This window comes from Carassius carassius, chromosome 39, assembly GCF_963082965.1.
Source record: "Carassius carassius chromosome 39, fCarCar2.1, whole genome shotgun sequence".
In the NCBI taxonomy this organism is placed as follows: domain Eukaryota; kingdom Metazoa; phylum Chordata; class Actinopteri; order Cypriniformes; family Cyprinidae; genus Carassius; species Carassius carassius.
The window spans coordinates 15,396,860-15,412,934 of record NC_081793.1 but is presented as its reverse complement, the minus strand read 5'-3'; the positions used below and the strand labels follow the sequence as shown (position 1 = coordinate 15,412,934).

Sequence of the window (16,075 nt, the reverse complement as noted above, 5' to 3'; positions counted from 1 at the left end):
TGGCGAATTTATACGATGAATGCATTGCAACTTTAATAGCGGAATACAAAGTACCAAGTGTTGTGAAATTCTGTAACAATTCAGTGTATTACAGAAACAGACACTTGAGACTGCTACAGTATTGGTAACAATTTGTTTGAATAAACTACCATACTCATAAATCTCGGTATTTTTGCATAATCGGGTAATCTCTCTCACTAGCAGTTTCTCTGACGTTAAGGGGGCGTGCACCTTTTCAACAAATTATCAACGCATCGAACGTTGATTGGGCGACATCCTCCTCGTGACTCACAATATCCAATCAGCTGTTACCTCGATGAATACAATCCCATCCTTCTAAAGGTGAGTTCTAAAAAAAAAACGATGACGTGAAACGATGAAGTCTTGCTGTGTTGTCACCATCTGCTCGCACAGGAACAAACTGCTTCAAAGCAAACATGATGAAATAAACAGACGAGTCAAGTTGCGAAAAACGGCAAGGCTACATTGCAAAATGGCCCCAGAACGGAACATATCTCAATAACGTATACAGCCAGAGGAAATAGAGTTAATATTTGTTCGTAAGTACTGTGAAGTTTCTGCTTGACCCGTGCTTCGTCACGCTTATCATTTTAAATAACAACAAATGAACCGTTTCAGAAGTGGTGTTGATTTTCCACACTCTGCATATTGCCTATGACTTTTTAAGGTCTATGCGTCTTAAATGTCAGTGAACGTTGTATAATTTTAAACCCATACATGCATTTCCACGTGTCTCTTGTGTCTGACAGTAAGTACGCAGTAGTTGTGAGTGTCCCACCACTGCGCGAGGATGAACGTGGGCACGGCGCACAGCGAGGTCAATCCAAACACGCGAGTAATGAACAGCAGGGGTATATGGCTCTCCTATGTGCTTGGCATCGGCCTCCTACACGTCATATTGCTCAGCATCCCCTTCGTCAGCGTGCCTGTGGTCTGGACCCTAACCAACCTCATCCACAACATGGTAAGAGTTGCTAAATGTCACCAGGCTCGAAAGTTTATCCGTAGTGCTGGTTGTTTTGCTAAATTACGTCCAACACCGTACCAAAATAGTTTGTTTAAAAAAAGGTACCAGAATTATCCTTCACATCAAGCTCTGAAATTTATTAAAAATGATTATGAACTTAATAGGCCCCAAATATGCAAAATGATTAACGTGGCAAATTGACTGAATAGGAAACTTTCATGTAGTGTCTCATTATACAGAACAATTATTGTCACTGGAAGTGATCCTATTATATTTTTATATACATTTTTATTACTATTTTATATAATTGTAAATTATATTTAATATAGTCTGTTGTATTTTTTAGTTCGTTTATGGCTGGACATTCATCTAATTAGACAAGCATCTTTGTACAGTTTTGCTTTGTACACCCAGCAATAGTTATGGGATGCATTTGTCCTCCTATAAGTTAGTTAATTTGCTCACGTAACGGCCTGTTCAGGATAACCATAAAGTTTTAATAAACATTTTAACTCTGTTAGAATAGTGGAGTCCACGGGTATATAATGATAATGACACAGAGGAGCAATATATTTGGAATCACTTTCATTTTTTTTTTTTCCTGCTAATGAATGGTAAACACATTGACAGCCAGTCAGACTATAAAAAGCTTGAACATTCAAATCAGCAAGCATTAATAAATAGGACATTATCATGCAATGATGTGAACAGTAAAATATTTATTATATGAAACGGCCTTAAAACACTCCTATAGTTAGTAGCTTTGTTATTTCCTGATGTCACAATCCATAACATGTCTGCGACACATTTTGGCTCCCAGGCTGCCTTTGGAGACAACCATTGCATTAGTGTCATAGTGTAAATGTAGCATACTGTATATGCTTTCTTAAGAGATTTTAAAGATGCAAAGGCTTAAAATAATCATTTGTTTTGTGACAGTTCCCAGCTGCAGAAACTCTGAAATGGCAACATTTTTTCTTGCTGAATTTTGGCCCGTTCAATTGCTGACTCCAGGTTCTGTAATTTCAGCCAATGTTGGACTAACCGAGCCATCCTGTATCGCCTTTCTTAGTCGTCCTGCAGCCAAAACGCTTCAGCTCTTGCTGTTGTCCTAAGAGTTTCACAACATCTGCTGAGAGAGCTTTGAGGAATTGTACCAAAGGTCATGATGTTCTATGACTCTCTTTCTGCCATAGTGCATGTATATCCTCCTACACACGGTAAAAGGAACACCGTTTGAGACTCCGGACCAAGGCAAGGCCCGGCTTCTGACCCACTGGGAACAGATGGACTACGGGGTCCAGTTCACCGCCTCTCGAAAGTTTCTCACCATCACCCCTATTATACTGTAAGAGTGTTCGCCTTTGCTCTGTGCTGTTAGAAGCTTCATTCTGCCTGTCACGCTAATTTGTCCCTTTTGGTTGTGTTCTGCACATGCACTGGGAAAGCTTTTACAGCTTGCTCTGCATGACCATGAGCAAGAGGCACTGATGCTGATTTCCTGTGGTGTCTGCTGGCAAGGAGAGCTGGATTTAGAAACCGTTATTTAGTCCTGACTGTCATTTGCTCTTTTCTTCTCTCTTGCGTTGTATTCTCTCATATTGTGAGGGTATATCTATCAGTTTCAATGAGAGATTGTATTTCAAAGTGACAAGATATTGTAAAAAAAAAAAAAAAAAAAAAATATATATATATATATATATATAGCAGTAGTGTTGTCACGGTACCAAAATTTCAGTATTCGGTACCGATACCAGTGAAAATCCGCGGTTCTCGGTACCAATTTCGGTACCAAAGCAAAACACAAAAATATGCTAATTAAAAAAAAAAAAAATTATCACTAAAAATAAAACCAATGCCATTCTTTATACTTATTTACAATTGTTTTTAAAGTTCTTCTACAAGTAATATAATTATGAAAAACAGTAAACAAGTTTCACCCAAATTTAATTTGTCTTTTAATTTATGAAATTTAAACATTTTATTTTTTGGTAAATAAAGGGGATTTGCTATTAAAATTAAAACATGGAAGAAATATTGTGTGATTAATTTTTAATTAACCTTAGTAGCAGTATCACATACATTTTACAAAATAATAGTAATATTTCTAGCACAATGCCTTTATGTAAAAATGAATTTGTAATGAATGCATATTTGTCATTTATCTGAACTTAAGAATGGTGGTGATGCTTAAGATATTTTTGTTCATTGAGGGTTTCTGTAAAAAAAAAAAATAGTAATAGATCATAATAATTATTATTAAAAGATAATAATACTACTAATTCTACTACCATAATAACAATATACAATGCACTATGGATTGATGAGCTGCTGGTTCATGAATATTAATCACGTTGTCTGCGTTCGGTCGAACTGATTTGCTGAAATCAAAACAGGGACGGTAATAGATGAGCGCCAGCCAATGAAATTGCCATTTGTGCATTAGCTCCACCCACTACCGGAGAAACCGGCATATCTTCTGCTTGTTCGAAAATATGAATAATTCTAAATGAACTCCATTATTTTGACAGGAGAAGACAACAAAGAATATAGTTTACATGTAGCATGTCGATTCAGCGTGGTAAGACTCTCGCTCTCTCTCTTTGCATGTGTGAGAAACAGAGCTATCAGCAAAGCGACGGCGAGCCGTGCTCCTTCACACAGAGTTTACAGTTCGGCAAATACCATAGACAGTAAAAGAGGCAAATACAGGTGTGCTGTGCGTCCATTGAGATGAATTGAAAAGTACAGATCGCTTGATGGAGAGAGAACTCTGAAGCGCTCAGTGTTCAGCAAGTGAAAATACATCTGCGCCAATCTTATAATAGCCTCTAACACACACACACACTGGTGAGTAAAATCTAAGAATTTATTAGCCAATGGCTAACAATAGACATAATTTAGTCGCCCTGAGTAAAATATATTCACATATGCGAGTGATTTACTCGCAATGTAGAGGCTGTTTTGACGGTTTTCCGTGAATACCTTTAAATTGACACTGGTTTTACTCAAATGAAACGGTAAAATGCTTGTGAAGTGACTCAGAACAGTTCTGGTGATGTTGTTTGTGTATTTATGTCCTCATTATTGCAGGCGTCATGCGCTTCAGTCTATGTAGTAAACAAACCATTCATTCATTCACACAGAGACATGCACGCAGAACATGCAGGATGCAGATTTCAACCAACTTTTGCGGCTTAACGTTTACAAATACTGGTCCATATGGAGATTTGATTTGATTAATTTATGCTAACTTTGACAAATTCCGTGACTGTCCATATTAAAATTTTTCATTTTCATGACTGGATTTTGAGATTCCGTCCGCGTTTTCTGCTTCGCGGAAATCATAGCGCTGTATGCATCCAGAACCGGGTTTGAACGGGTCCTCTGTACCACCGGTACTTACAGAAACCTGGTACCATGACATTTTCATTTTTTTAGTACCAACTTGGTACCGAAGTACCGGGTCTTTTGACAACACTATATAGCAGTGTTTTAGTATTATTAATACAGTATTACGGTATTTACTAATATTTCTAACTAGTTCTATTCTGTTTCTCTTTAGCTTTAATCTATTTAAGTAAACTACAACTTCAATTTAAATTAGTTGCCAGTTCAAGTTTAATTGGAATAAAAAGGAAAAAATACTATAATACTTATACTATAAAAAAGTAATAATAACAATAATGCACATCCATTGTTTTTGCAAAATAAACCCTCACATGGTGATCAAGACCCTGACACGACGCGAAGCACTTTTGCATCACCCTGAAGGGGTTTATTTTGACATAACAACCGTCTGGATCTATATTATTCTGCTTATTACACCACTACTTGGCAAATATGTAAATGATGAAATCTTGATTTGAGTTATATTTTATTAATTTTTCTTTAAATGCAGAGCTTCACTAATATAATTCATGGAAAGATTGCAAAATTGAAACGTATTAAACATATACTTAATAAAAACAACAAAATGCATGCCAATATTTTCTGTAAGATAAGTAAATTACGTAAAGTAAATACGCCCTAGATTTAATTCAGAAAATGTATAATATTCTAGCACTTAGTTTGTCTTCCAGAATTAAATATACTGCTCTGACCCTTCTTGGCACTGAGTGTACAAGTTCATGACAGATTTTCACATCTGTCCTGTTTAACTCCTGGACGACCTCCTTAAATGCTCTGGTCTTTAATGGAGGGTTTTGCTCAGCTCGTCTCTACAGAATACCCCACAGCTGCTCAAGAGTGTTAAGATTGAGTGAAATACATGTATGCTGAAGGATTTTCACCTTGGGAGAATCAATATCTTTGTCATGCTGAAAAAAGGCCCAATAATGCAGGGAATGAGGGGAGGATAGCATCTTCTGTTTCAAGTTTTTGTATTACAGCACACAGTAGTGTGTGAATACATGCCAGCATTGATAAAGCACAACTACCCTTTGAAGTCGATTAACGCGGATACGCGTTTTGAGTCATTTTCTCCCGATAACCCCGAAAAGAACTTAAATTACACTTTCAGTTTTAATCTTACAGATAAGAGCAATACATCAATCGAATCTGTAAAGGGTCTACTTTTTTTGGGATACAGACATAATAACAACAAAACTTTGTGCACTTATAAAATAAAGATAACAAACAAGGTGTGCTGTCTGCAGCCTTTGTCTGCGCTGATCTTTATTTACAAACACGTCATTAAAATGAACTGTAACTCCGTGAATACTCAACGAAGAGACATGAGAGAGATATCTATAGAAAGCTTGACATGTCTACTTTTAAACTAAACAAGTGCCGCCGAAAACAGATTTTCTGTGATAAAGTAATCCATATGAAAACAACGCCATGTCTGTTTTTCATGTCTCCCTTCATTATATCTAATGTGACCACGCCCCCGCGCCGAACGCGCTATTCAGATTCAAAGTGAAGCGCACGGCTTGAATACGCCCACACAGAAGAAAAGGTTGCACTTTATTTTACAGTACGTGTACTAACATGTACTTCTACTGTACTTACAGTGTATTTATCTAAGAAAGTTCTGGTAATACAAGGTAACTACATGGGGTAGGGTTAGGTTTAGGGGTAGGTTCAGGGTTAGTACCTAGTTATTACATAGTTATTGTAATTACTATAATAAGTACATAGTATGTACATGAGGAACAGGACTATAAAATAAAGTGCTACCGAAGAAAAAGCAGCGAGACTGTTCTTCAAGTTTTTATTTTAACTTCGCGATGAGAGGAATAATACATAATTCACCCCAACAAGATGTGATGTGGTTGAGGATTTGAGAAATGGATTTCCTCAGAAAAAAAGAATAAAGCACTTTATTCAGCAGAGATCATAAACATGAGTAAGTCTCTTTTTATTTATTTATATACTTGTACTAGTTTTCACATAACGTGTAAACATTTTACTAGTTAGACTTTTTCCAAAGACTTTTTCCAAACTATAATTCCTGACTAAATATATAATCAAGTGAAACATTATGAAGTTTCAATAACAATATACTATACTATACCATTCAAAAGCTTGATGTAAATAATATAAATGTAACAAATAAATAACTGTAGGCTAACAAATGTAAAAACAATGCTGTTCTTTCAATCTATTCCCCCTAAAATACCTAAAAAATATTCTCAGCTCTTTTCAACATTAATAATAATAATAATGATGATGATAATAATAACAATAAATGTTTTTTTGTAGAAAATAAGATTGTTAAAAGGATTTCTGAAGGATTGTGTGACTGGAGTATTGATGCCAAAAAATTAGTTTGAAAGTCAGCTTTGATTGTTCCTGATAAACTGTTTAACTGCTCCCCCAAGTGGATATTAAAGTATGTTGTGGGATAATTAAATATATTCTAAATAAACTACAAACATAAAATTATATAGATTTATTTTGTTCTCACATTCTTTCTTGTAACTCCTTCCTCTCAGTGGCACAGATGACTGAATGGCTCATTATGCAGCTCATTATGCAGCTCTTTGTCTTCTCAGGTGTTAATCACAATGATATTCAGGATAGTTGACGCCTACTCGCATATGACTTTTACCAACAAAAAGTGTCTTAGAAAATGAAAATCAATATATTGTTTTCTGTAAGTGAGTAAACAAGATGATTTTCACATAATTTAGAAAGAAAAATTCTAGGCTACAAGCTCCAGTTCTCAAAAGTCCCGGGAACCAATGTTCTCTATGTGTTTTTTTGCCTTTTTCAAGTGTTTTAACATTTGTAGTTTTTCACTAACCACGCATAATATTTTTTTTCTCAAAAACACAATCATGTACATACATGCATTTTACATATTATTATAGCCCAGTTTGTGCTGTTTACAGTGAGATCAGACTTTACCCATTCAGATATTGATAAGAAACTGAAAAAAGCACAAATGTCAGGGCATGACAAAACTTCTCCAGGCCCCAAAAATACCCTTAGACTCCAGAGGGTTAAACCTTCAGCATTCATTCATCCCTATATAAAAGCTTTACTTCCACTGAACGTCACTGTGAGTACCAAGCAATTGTCGCTGTACCAGAGTATGTGAGCGGAGTGGAGCACTAACAATTTCCCCTCCATGCGCAAAGCATTCAATAATCACTCCGCTCCGGGTTCACCATTTCCCACTCCTCGCTCCACTGATCAGAGGCTACATTTTATCACTAGGCTTGGAAAATCAAAGTTCTGTTCAGAAATTATATTAAACGAAAAATAAATGCATAATACTAGAAGAATAGTTTTAATATGGTTTATTGGACACCTACAATTAGCCCAAGTCCATGTTAAAGGACTGCTTATCTCGCTTAGCATACTGTGCAACGTCTCTCTCTACTATGGCGATGCTGAGGGTAGTTACTTCAGAAACAGAATATGCTGTAACTTTTCAGTTTTTGTACATTCCTGAATGTATGCTTACGATCTGTATGTTATGTGTGAGATTGTGTGCTCTGTCCGTGTGCAGCAATGTAGCAGCACATAAGTTTAGAGCGGAGATTAACAAACTGTACAATTTACAACATGCTTTAACCTCCCGCACTCTTCCATCACCATTTTAAACTTTGTATGTGATCCACATGTCTGTCAAGCTAACTAATTATGTTTAATGCGTGATTTTGCCTTATTTGTGCCCGTGATGGAGTGGTAGCGGAGCGTTCTCTGAGTGTGTGAAAACCTCAACGCTCCAACTTTAAAAAATCTGCTCCAGGCAAAATCATGCCGCTCCACTCCTCGCAACGCTCACAAACTCTGCACTGTACTTCTCCTCTAACAACACCAGAAAATTTGGGATGCTTTTGGATCCGAGATGATTGACTTGTTTTCTTGAGACCAGAGTATGGATTTCCAGAAATCTCTATTTTGTAAATTTTGGCCTTGGAAGAGGTTAAATGAGTTTATTTTGCTTTAGGAAAATTAGGAAAAACTAATCTTGCAAAATGTTATTACATCATAAAATAATGGTGTCTATTTTAATATACTTTAAAATATAATTTATTTCTGTGATGCAAAGCTGAATTTCCATCGGCCATTACTCCAGTACAAAGTGTCACATGATCCTTTAGAAATCATTCTAATATGCTGATTTATTATCATTGCTGGAAACTGTTGTGCTGCCTAATATTTTTTTTTGAACCTGTGAGAATTTTTTCAGGATTCTTTTGATGAATATAAAGTTAAAAAGAAGAGCATTTATTTAAAATAGAAATATTTTCTAACAATAAACACTACTGTTCAAACGTTTAGGGTCAGTAATTTTTTATTCTTTCTTTTTTTTGAAAGAAATGAAAAGAAGTGATAGCAAAGATTTATATTGTTAGAAAATATTTATATTTTGAATAAATACTGTTCTTTTTAACTTTTTATTCGTCAACAAATCCTGAAAAAGTATTGCAGTTTCCAAAAAAAATGTGATTTCTGAAGGATCATGTGACATTTTATACTGACGTAATGGCTGATGGAAATTCTGCTTTGCATCACAGTAATAAATTATATTTTAAAGTACATTAAAATAGAAACCTTTATTTTATATTGTAATAACATTTTGCAAGATTACTGTTTTCTGTATTTTTGATCAAATAAATGCAGCCTTGATGAGCATAAAAGACTTCTTTAAAAACATTACAAGTCTTACTGATCCCAAGCTTTTGAACGACAGTGTATGTGTGAAAAGTATTCTGTTGCAGCATGAAGAAACCACATCCTGTGTTTCCATTAGATGCTGTGCTTGCTTGAGCAACTTCTGTAGCTTATGTATCTATGCATCTCATGTTGCTTTCTGACATCTGACTTGATCTTGTCCTTCCCCTCTACAGGTATTTCCTGACCAGTTTCTATACAAAGTATGACAGGGTCCACTTCATCATCAACACCATTTCCCTGCTCACTGTGCTTGTCCCCAAACTGCCTCAGTTCCACGGGGTCCGTCTCTTTGGAATTAATAAGTACTGACAAGGCTTTGCTCTTCAGCACAAGAGGATGTGTAGGAATTAAAAATAGAGAAATTGAGGGCTTCATCGGATGCTCTGCTGCTTTGTGGACCAAGTTGCTGAATAATCTGCTATGGTATTACTTTTATTGATGTTATTTGTATAATATTCAGAAGATACAAACACATTTGTAGAACCACAAGCAGAATACAGCAAAAGAGGCTCTCTGGATATGTTAGGACCACCTTTATACTATGCTGCGTTATGTATGTCATTTGGAACTGTGTGTTAGATTTCAGTCACTTTGGCAGAAATGCTACATTGATGCAGTGAATCAGATGGGTTAAAAATAAGCTGGTTCATCTCTTCCTATCTGTTTTGGGGGCCTGAGTCGGCACGTTCCAATGTTCCCGACCCCAATGTTCAGCACTTGAGTGTTAAAAAGAGAAAAAAGGTACTTACTGAAGAACGTGTACAAGGCTATTTTTAGCCAAAAGACTGGCTATAATTCCATTGTTGGACGATGTCATCCTGTCCTGATAAAACTTTTGCCAGATCCCTATTTTATGTTTTTAGATTTAAAACAAAACGAGTTGCATTTTATACATGCACAACCTGTTAAAATGTTTTAATCATTTGTTGGTTGCAGTGCTCCATATCTAGTCTTTCACTATTTTATAACATGCACTAATATTGAAGAACAAAAAAAGTTAGTTGCACACATGGGAATTAAAAACCTGTAAGAGTGGTTTCATATGGGGAGAACAGGCACAAGGGAATATTGGATTGGAACTTTTTTCCCCCAAGTCAGAAACTGCAGTCTAACTGTGCACATGACCTTTAGACCTTGAATCTGTCTTGGTGGACACTTGTGTACAGCTACTGCACTTCATGTCCAGGTCTGAGTGAGGATAGATTAAATGGTAATGCAGTTTGCTAAACCTACATAATATTTCTGTGAAGCAACATCAAAATGTGAATAAGATGTGAAAGTGTTTATCATTGTTAACGGACGGTTAATCACAATGTTCACCTTTACCATGTCGGACGGTCTCACAAAGGCAGTAACTGAAGCAACATTTATTATTATTATTATTATCTTTTAATTAGCGATTTAAAGCAAACCTGTCTGTCACAGTACATCTACAGATTTTAGTTTTGACCAAATATGTAGCTACTGCATTTTGCCTTTGTACAGCAGTATGGACTGATGACAGTCCCTGTGATATGCATTTTGCATTTGACAGCACTAAACTGAGCCTAATTTATAATCATTAATAATTATCTTAATTAAAATTATCCTAAAAAGTTATGTTGGAATGATGTATGGTCTGTGACTAACCCTAGTACTTACCAAGCAAGATTCACTAAAGGTTGCTTTGAAAATGACATTGCTTGCCTTTATTGTCTAATACAGCATTTCAGTGTCATTTTTAGTAGCTGTTATTGGTGTCTCTGTCATGCTCAGTGTGGGGTTTGTTTTATTGCTGCCCTCTCTTCAATAGAATAGGTTACTGTCAGAACAATTATGAAACCAGTAATCCTGCATACGTGGAGCAGTGCCTTGTCTAGCAGATCAGTTGACCTTGATATGTTCTTATCTTTGCTTTGTAAATCATATTCTGTGTTTTTTCAACATTTTGTGACAGATGCTTGTTTATTTTTGACATGATCAGTATTTGCAACAATACTTATTACAATGGTAGAAACTGTATTTTGCAGGGAAGCTTTCGCAATCGTGTTTAATGCAACTGCAGGTCAGCATTGTGACAGCTGTAAGAACAAGAACTCTAGCTAGAGAAGTTGGTCTGTTGTGGTGTGGTGTAATCGGAGGTGTTGTGTACCTGCATCTGGCCTTATCAGCTGGCAGGAAGGATGCTGATGTCTTTTATGTGCTGCAGAGCCACTTGGAAAGATTGTCAGTTGTGGTACTGTTCTGCCATCTCTTATTCCACAGTTGTTCCTGTTTACATTCACAAAGTGATTGTGATTGACAGCAGCAGTGAAGCGACTCTCATCAGCAATTCACTAGCTGCACGGCGGGATGCTTTGCAAGCTTAATCAGCAGGGATAGTCTTATCCTGTGACTGATGAAGTGTATTCAACAGTTAATGTGAAACAATGCTCAGTAATGAATGAATGAATGAACTCTACCTGACATTTTACAATGAGCCAGATGAATAAAAACAGACATTTAAAGGGATAGTTCAACCAAAAATAGAAATGCGATCACTTACTCAACCTCATGTCATTCCAAAGCTGATTTTCTTTGTTGTTTGGAAAACAAAATTATATTTTGAAGACTTTTCTGTAAAATAAAAGCAACATTAGACCCCATTCACTTATTGTATGGTCAAGTGACGAAAAAAAAGTAATTTAAATATAATATTTTACATATATATATACATACAAGTAGGTGCATCTCAGTAAATTAGAATGTCATGGAAATTCAACTCAAATTGTGAAACTTGTGTATTTAATAAATTCAGTGGACACAGACTGAAGTAGTTTAAGTCTTTGGTTCTTTTAATTGTGATGATTTTGGCTGACTTTTAACAAAAACCCATCAATTCACTATCTCAACAAATTAGAATACTTCATAAGACCAATAAAAATAAAAAAATTTTAGTGAATTGTTGGCCTTCTGGAAAGGTCATTTACTGTACATGTACTTAATACTTGGTAGGGGCTCTTTTTGGTTTAATTGCTGCCTCAATTCTGCGTGGCATGGAGGTGATCAGTTTGTGGCACTGCTGAGGTGGTATGGAAGCCCAGGTTTCTTTGACCATGGCCTTCAGCTCGTCTGCATTTTTTGGTCTCTTTATTCTCCTTTTCCTCTTGACAGTGACCATGGTCTCTTTTGGTCTCTTTATTCTCCTTTTCCTATTGACAATGACCATGGTGTTGGTGTGCTTGACTGAGCAACAAACTCACCAGACCTGAACCCCGCAGACAATCTATGGGGTTCAGGTCTGGTGAGTTTGTTTCTCAGTCAAGCACACCAACACCATGGTCATTTAAACAACTTTTGGTGCTTTTGGCAGTGTGGCCAAATCCTGCTGGAATACGAAATCAGCATCTCCAAAGAGCTGGTCAGCAGAAGCAAGCTTTAAGTGCTCCAAAATTACTTGGTAAACAGGTGCAGTGACTTTGGTTTTCAACAAACACAATGGACCGACACCAGCAGATGACATTGCACCCCAGATCATCACAGACTGAGGAAACTTAACAGTGGACTTCAAGAAACGTGGGCTATGAGCTTCTCCACCCTTCCTCCAGACTTTAGAACCTTGGTTTCCAAATGAAATGCAAAACTTTATCGCATCTGAAAAGAGGACTTTGGACCACTGGCCAACAGTCCATTTCTTCTTCTCCTTAGCCCAGGTAAGATGCCTCAGGAGTGGCTTAACAAAAGGAATACAACAACTGTAGCCAAATTCCTTGACACGTCTGTATGCCTTGACCCCAGCCTCAGTCCATTCCTCCTGAAGGTCACTCAAATTCTTGAATTAGTTTTGCTTTACAATCCTCATAAGGCTGCGGTTCTCTCGGTTGGTTGTGCATCTTTTTCTTCCACACTTTTCCCTTCCACTCAACTTTCTGTTAACATGCTTGGATACAGCACTCTGTGAACAGCCAGCTTCTTTGGCAATGAATGTTTGTGGCTCCTTGTGAAGGGTGTCAATGATTTTGATGTTGTCTTCTGGACAACTGTCAGATCAGCAGTCTTCCCCATGATTGTGTAGCCTAGTGAACCAAACTGAGAGACCATTTTGAAGGCTCAGGAAACCTTTGCAGGTGTTTTGAGTTGATTAGCTGATTGATATGTCACCATATTCTAATTTGATGAGATTGGGAATTGGTGGGTTTTTGTTAAATGTGAGCCAAAATCATCACAAGTTGAATTACTGAGATAAATGAACTTTTACATTTTATTCTAATTTATTGAGATGCACCTGTGTATATACAGTATATAGTAAAAAAAAAAAAAAAAAGTCATACAAGTTTGGAACAATGTGAGGGTGATTAAATTTTCTCAGATTTTTTGTTTTTGGATGAATTATTCCTTGATATATGGCTTCAACATAGCTCAAATCAGGAAAATGACATTTTGAAGATGATTTAATCTAGTTTAACAAATGAGAAAATCTACATTAAAGACAGCAACAATATTAAGAAAGCACCATGCCAGTATTCCAGTGTGCAAGGTGACTCAGGGCTGAGCTCTTTGGGCTGTTACCCAAAGTCAGCAACTTTTTAAAACAATGTCTGGGTGAGAGTCGGTCAGAATGTTGGAGAGTGAGTGTCACGCTGTCTGGTCTCTGTTTCCCTGGGTCTCCACTAGTGGGCTCACTTCCCCTTAGGCACCTCACCGTAGGCACTACAATTCCCTATAGCCTTGTCCCTTCATCACAGTAATTGCACTCCTGTTAATTATACCAGGTGCCTTAACTTATTAGTCATTAGCCTCCCTATATTAACCAGTCTTTTCCTGTTGTGGATGGAGTCCTTTCCTTACGTTACCTTCCGTTTCCTGTCGTACCCAGTCTTCTCGTCTCCCAAGTTCCTGTTCCTCTTTCGTTCCTTCCTTGTTTGTTTATTTGGATTGTTTCTGGTTTTGACCCTGGCTTGTTTGGATTATGATTTGGATTACCCCAATAAAAAACATACCTGCAATTGGATCTCTCTCTCCCTGTGTTTCACTGGGTCACGATTGTCACAGGGAGGCCTCGTGTCAGTGTCAGCTCTCCATTACTAGCTACAGCCTGAGTAAGCTGTCTATCACCCTGTCAACACCTCAGTGATCAGATCCATTCTACAGTGGTCCTTTTCATTAGCATAACAGTATGACACCCCAGGTGTTTTATTATTTAAATACTGTATGTATGCTATGTTTTTGTGTTTATTGCATTACAATATCATCAGCTGTAAAAAGTGCAGATGTAGCATTTAAGGTTATACAGTGTTTATTTTTGCTCGAAAGGCTGCAGGACCAACCAAGTCACAATGATGCAGCACACAAATATGACTGTTCATCAAATTATAGCCTGGATTTATTCAGCACACTTCTGGGAATATATATTTAGATATAGAAAGAATGTATTAATTTGGTAAGAAGTATTTGTAGACATTATTGTCACTGCTTTTCTGAGGTTTGGCATTGGTAAGATTTTTGAAAGAAGTTTCTTACACTTACCAAGACTGGATTAATTTGATCAAAAATACAGTAAAAGCAGTAATATTATAACAATTTTAAATATCTGTTTTCTGTTGTTTCTGTAGTTTACTCCTGTGACTGTAAAGCTGTTTTTAAGACTCCAGTCGTAAGTGTTACATGATCCTTCTTTTACAATGTAAAAGTCTTTAATGTCACTTTTAGTCAGTTTAATGCATCCTTTATTTATTTAAAACAGGGAAATTGTACTGCATTAAAAAAATGGAAAAGGTATTGGTCAATTTCTGCCAGGACATTGTCTATTAAGATTACATTTCATTCAACCCTAAAACACAATGCAGTACATCATTTAAAATATTGGTAAAACACCCGTGAAAAATCAATGTGGAAAATTATTTCATATTAACACATTTTTACAGACTTTTCTTAGTGTGTGGTAGATGTTACAATGAACTGAAATGCTTTTAATTATCCATTTATGTAATGTCATTAGAAATAAAAGTGAATTCTGAAGGAAAATGTCTTTTTTTCATAATTTTTAGCATGCTGACATGATGTGCAAACATCTAAAATATCTGAGTTGACCATTAGGTGTCAGCGTAGCTACTTTTTTTAGCGTAGCTAATTTTTCTAAAATTTTACTTAACTGATAACTATTCAGTGTAGTTTGTGGTTACCACAGAGACAGAATTATCTGGTCATTGTTAAGATTTTTATGGTTCTCCTTTTTTCTGTATCTGAATATTTTCAGGAACAAAACTGGATATTGACCCTGTCAACAGTCCTTGACTGTAGTCTCACTGATAATATAATCACCTGATCATGTGTTGTCTTTGATAACATGACTTTAAAGGACCCTGCATTGTGTTCCAATTGTCACAAGGGGCAGCTGTGGCCTTATGGTTAGAGAGCTGGACTAGTTACCAGAAGGTTGCTGGTTTGAGTCTCGGTGCTGGCAGGAGTTGTAGGTGGAAGGGAGTGAATAAATAGTGCTCTCTTCCACCCTCAATACCCATAGCTGAAGTGCCCTTGAGCAAGGCACTGAACCCCCAGTTGCTCCCTGGACGCTGGAAATAGCTGCCCACTGCCTCGGGGGTGTGTTCACTTCTCACTGCTGTGTGTGTGCACGTGGATGGGTTAAAGGCAGAGCACCAATTTTGAATATGAGCTACCATACCCGGAAAATGTCATGACTTTCACCTTTTTTATTTTTCCAAAAGGCAGTCTGGCAATTTCTTTTTCTTTTTTTTTCTCTAACTAAAGCTAAAGTTCAGCTAAATGTTTAATGTCAACAGTAAAAGTATGTCATTACATTAGGAATATTCTCTGAAGAATGTTGGTTACCAAACAGTTGACTGTAGCTATTGACTAAAATAATGCTTTTGAAGTCAATGGCTGCCATCAAAGGTTTGGTTACCAACATTCTTCAATATCTTCTTTTGTGTTCAACAGAAGAAGGAAACACATACAGAGTTAAAACAAATGGAT

At 36.6% G+C, this 16,075-nt stretch overlaps 1 protein-coding gene across 1 annotated transcript; it reads left to right on the top strand.

Annotated features, from left to right (window-relative positions):
- Nucleotides 1–357: 357 nt before the first annotated feature.
- Nucleotides 358–10,683, top strand: LOC132121461 (ORM1-like protein 3). Its single transcript, XM_059530866.1, has 5 exons — nt 358–560; nt 771–985; nt 2,185–2,336; nt 9,298–9,944; nt 9,988–10,683. Exons 2-4 carry the CDS (start codon nt 812–814, stop codon nt 9,431–9,433), a joined length of 462 nt encoding a protein of 153 aa, XP_059386849.1. The 5' UTR covers nt 358–560; nt 771–811; the 3' UTR covers nt 9,434–9,944; nt 9,988–10,683.
- Nucleotides 10,684–16,075: the final 5,392 nt, after the last annotated feature.

Bases quoted from the DNA above. Each gene is read 5' to 3' on its own strand.
- LOC132121461 (XM_059530866.1), top strand. From the start codon at position 812: ATGAACGTGGGCACGGCGCACAGCGAGGTCAATCCAAACACGCGAGTA. The intron at 986-2,184 runs GTAAGAGTTGCT...TTTCTGCCATAG, and splicing joins CCAACCTCATCCACAACATG to TGCATGTATATCCTCCTACA. The intron at 2,337-9,297 runs GTAAGAGTGTTC...TCCCCTCTACAG, and splicing joins ACCATCACCCCTATTATACT to GTATTTCCTGACCAGTTTCT.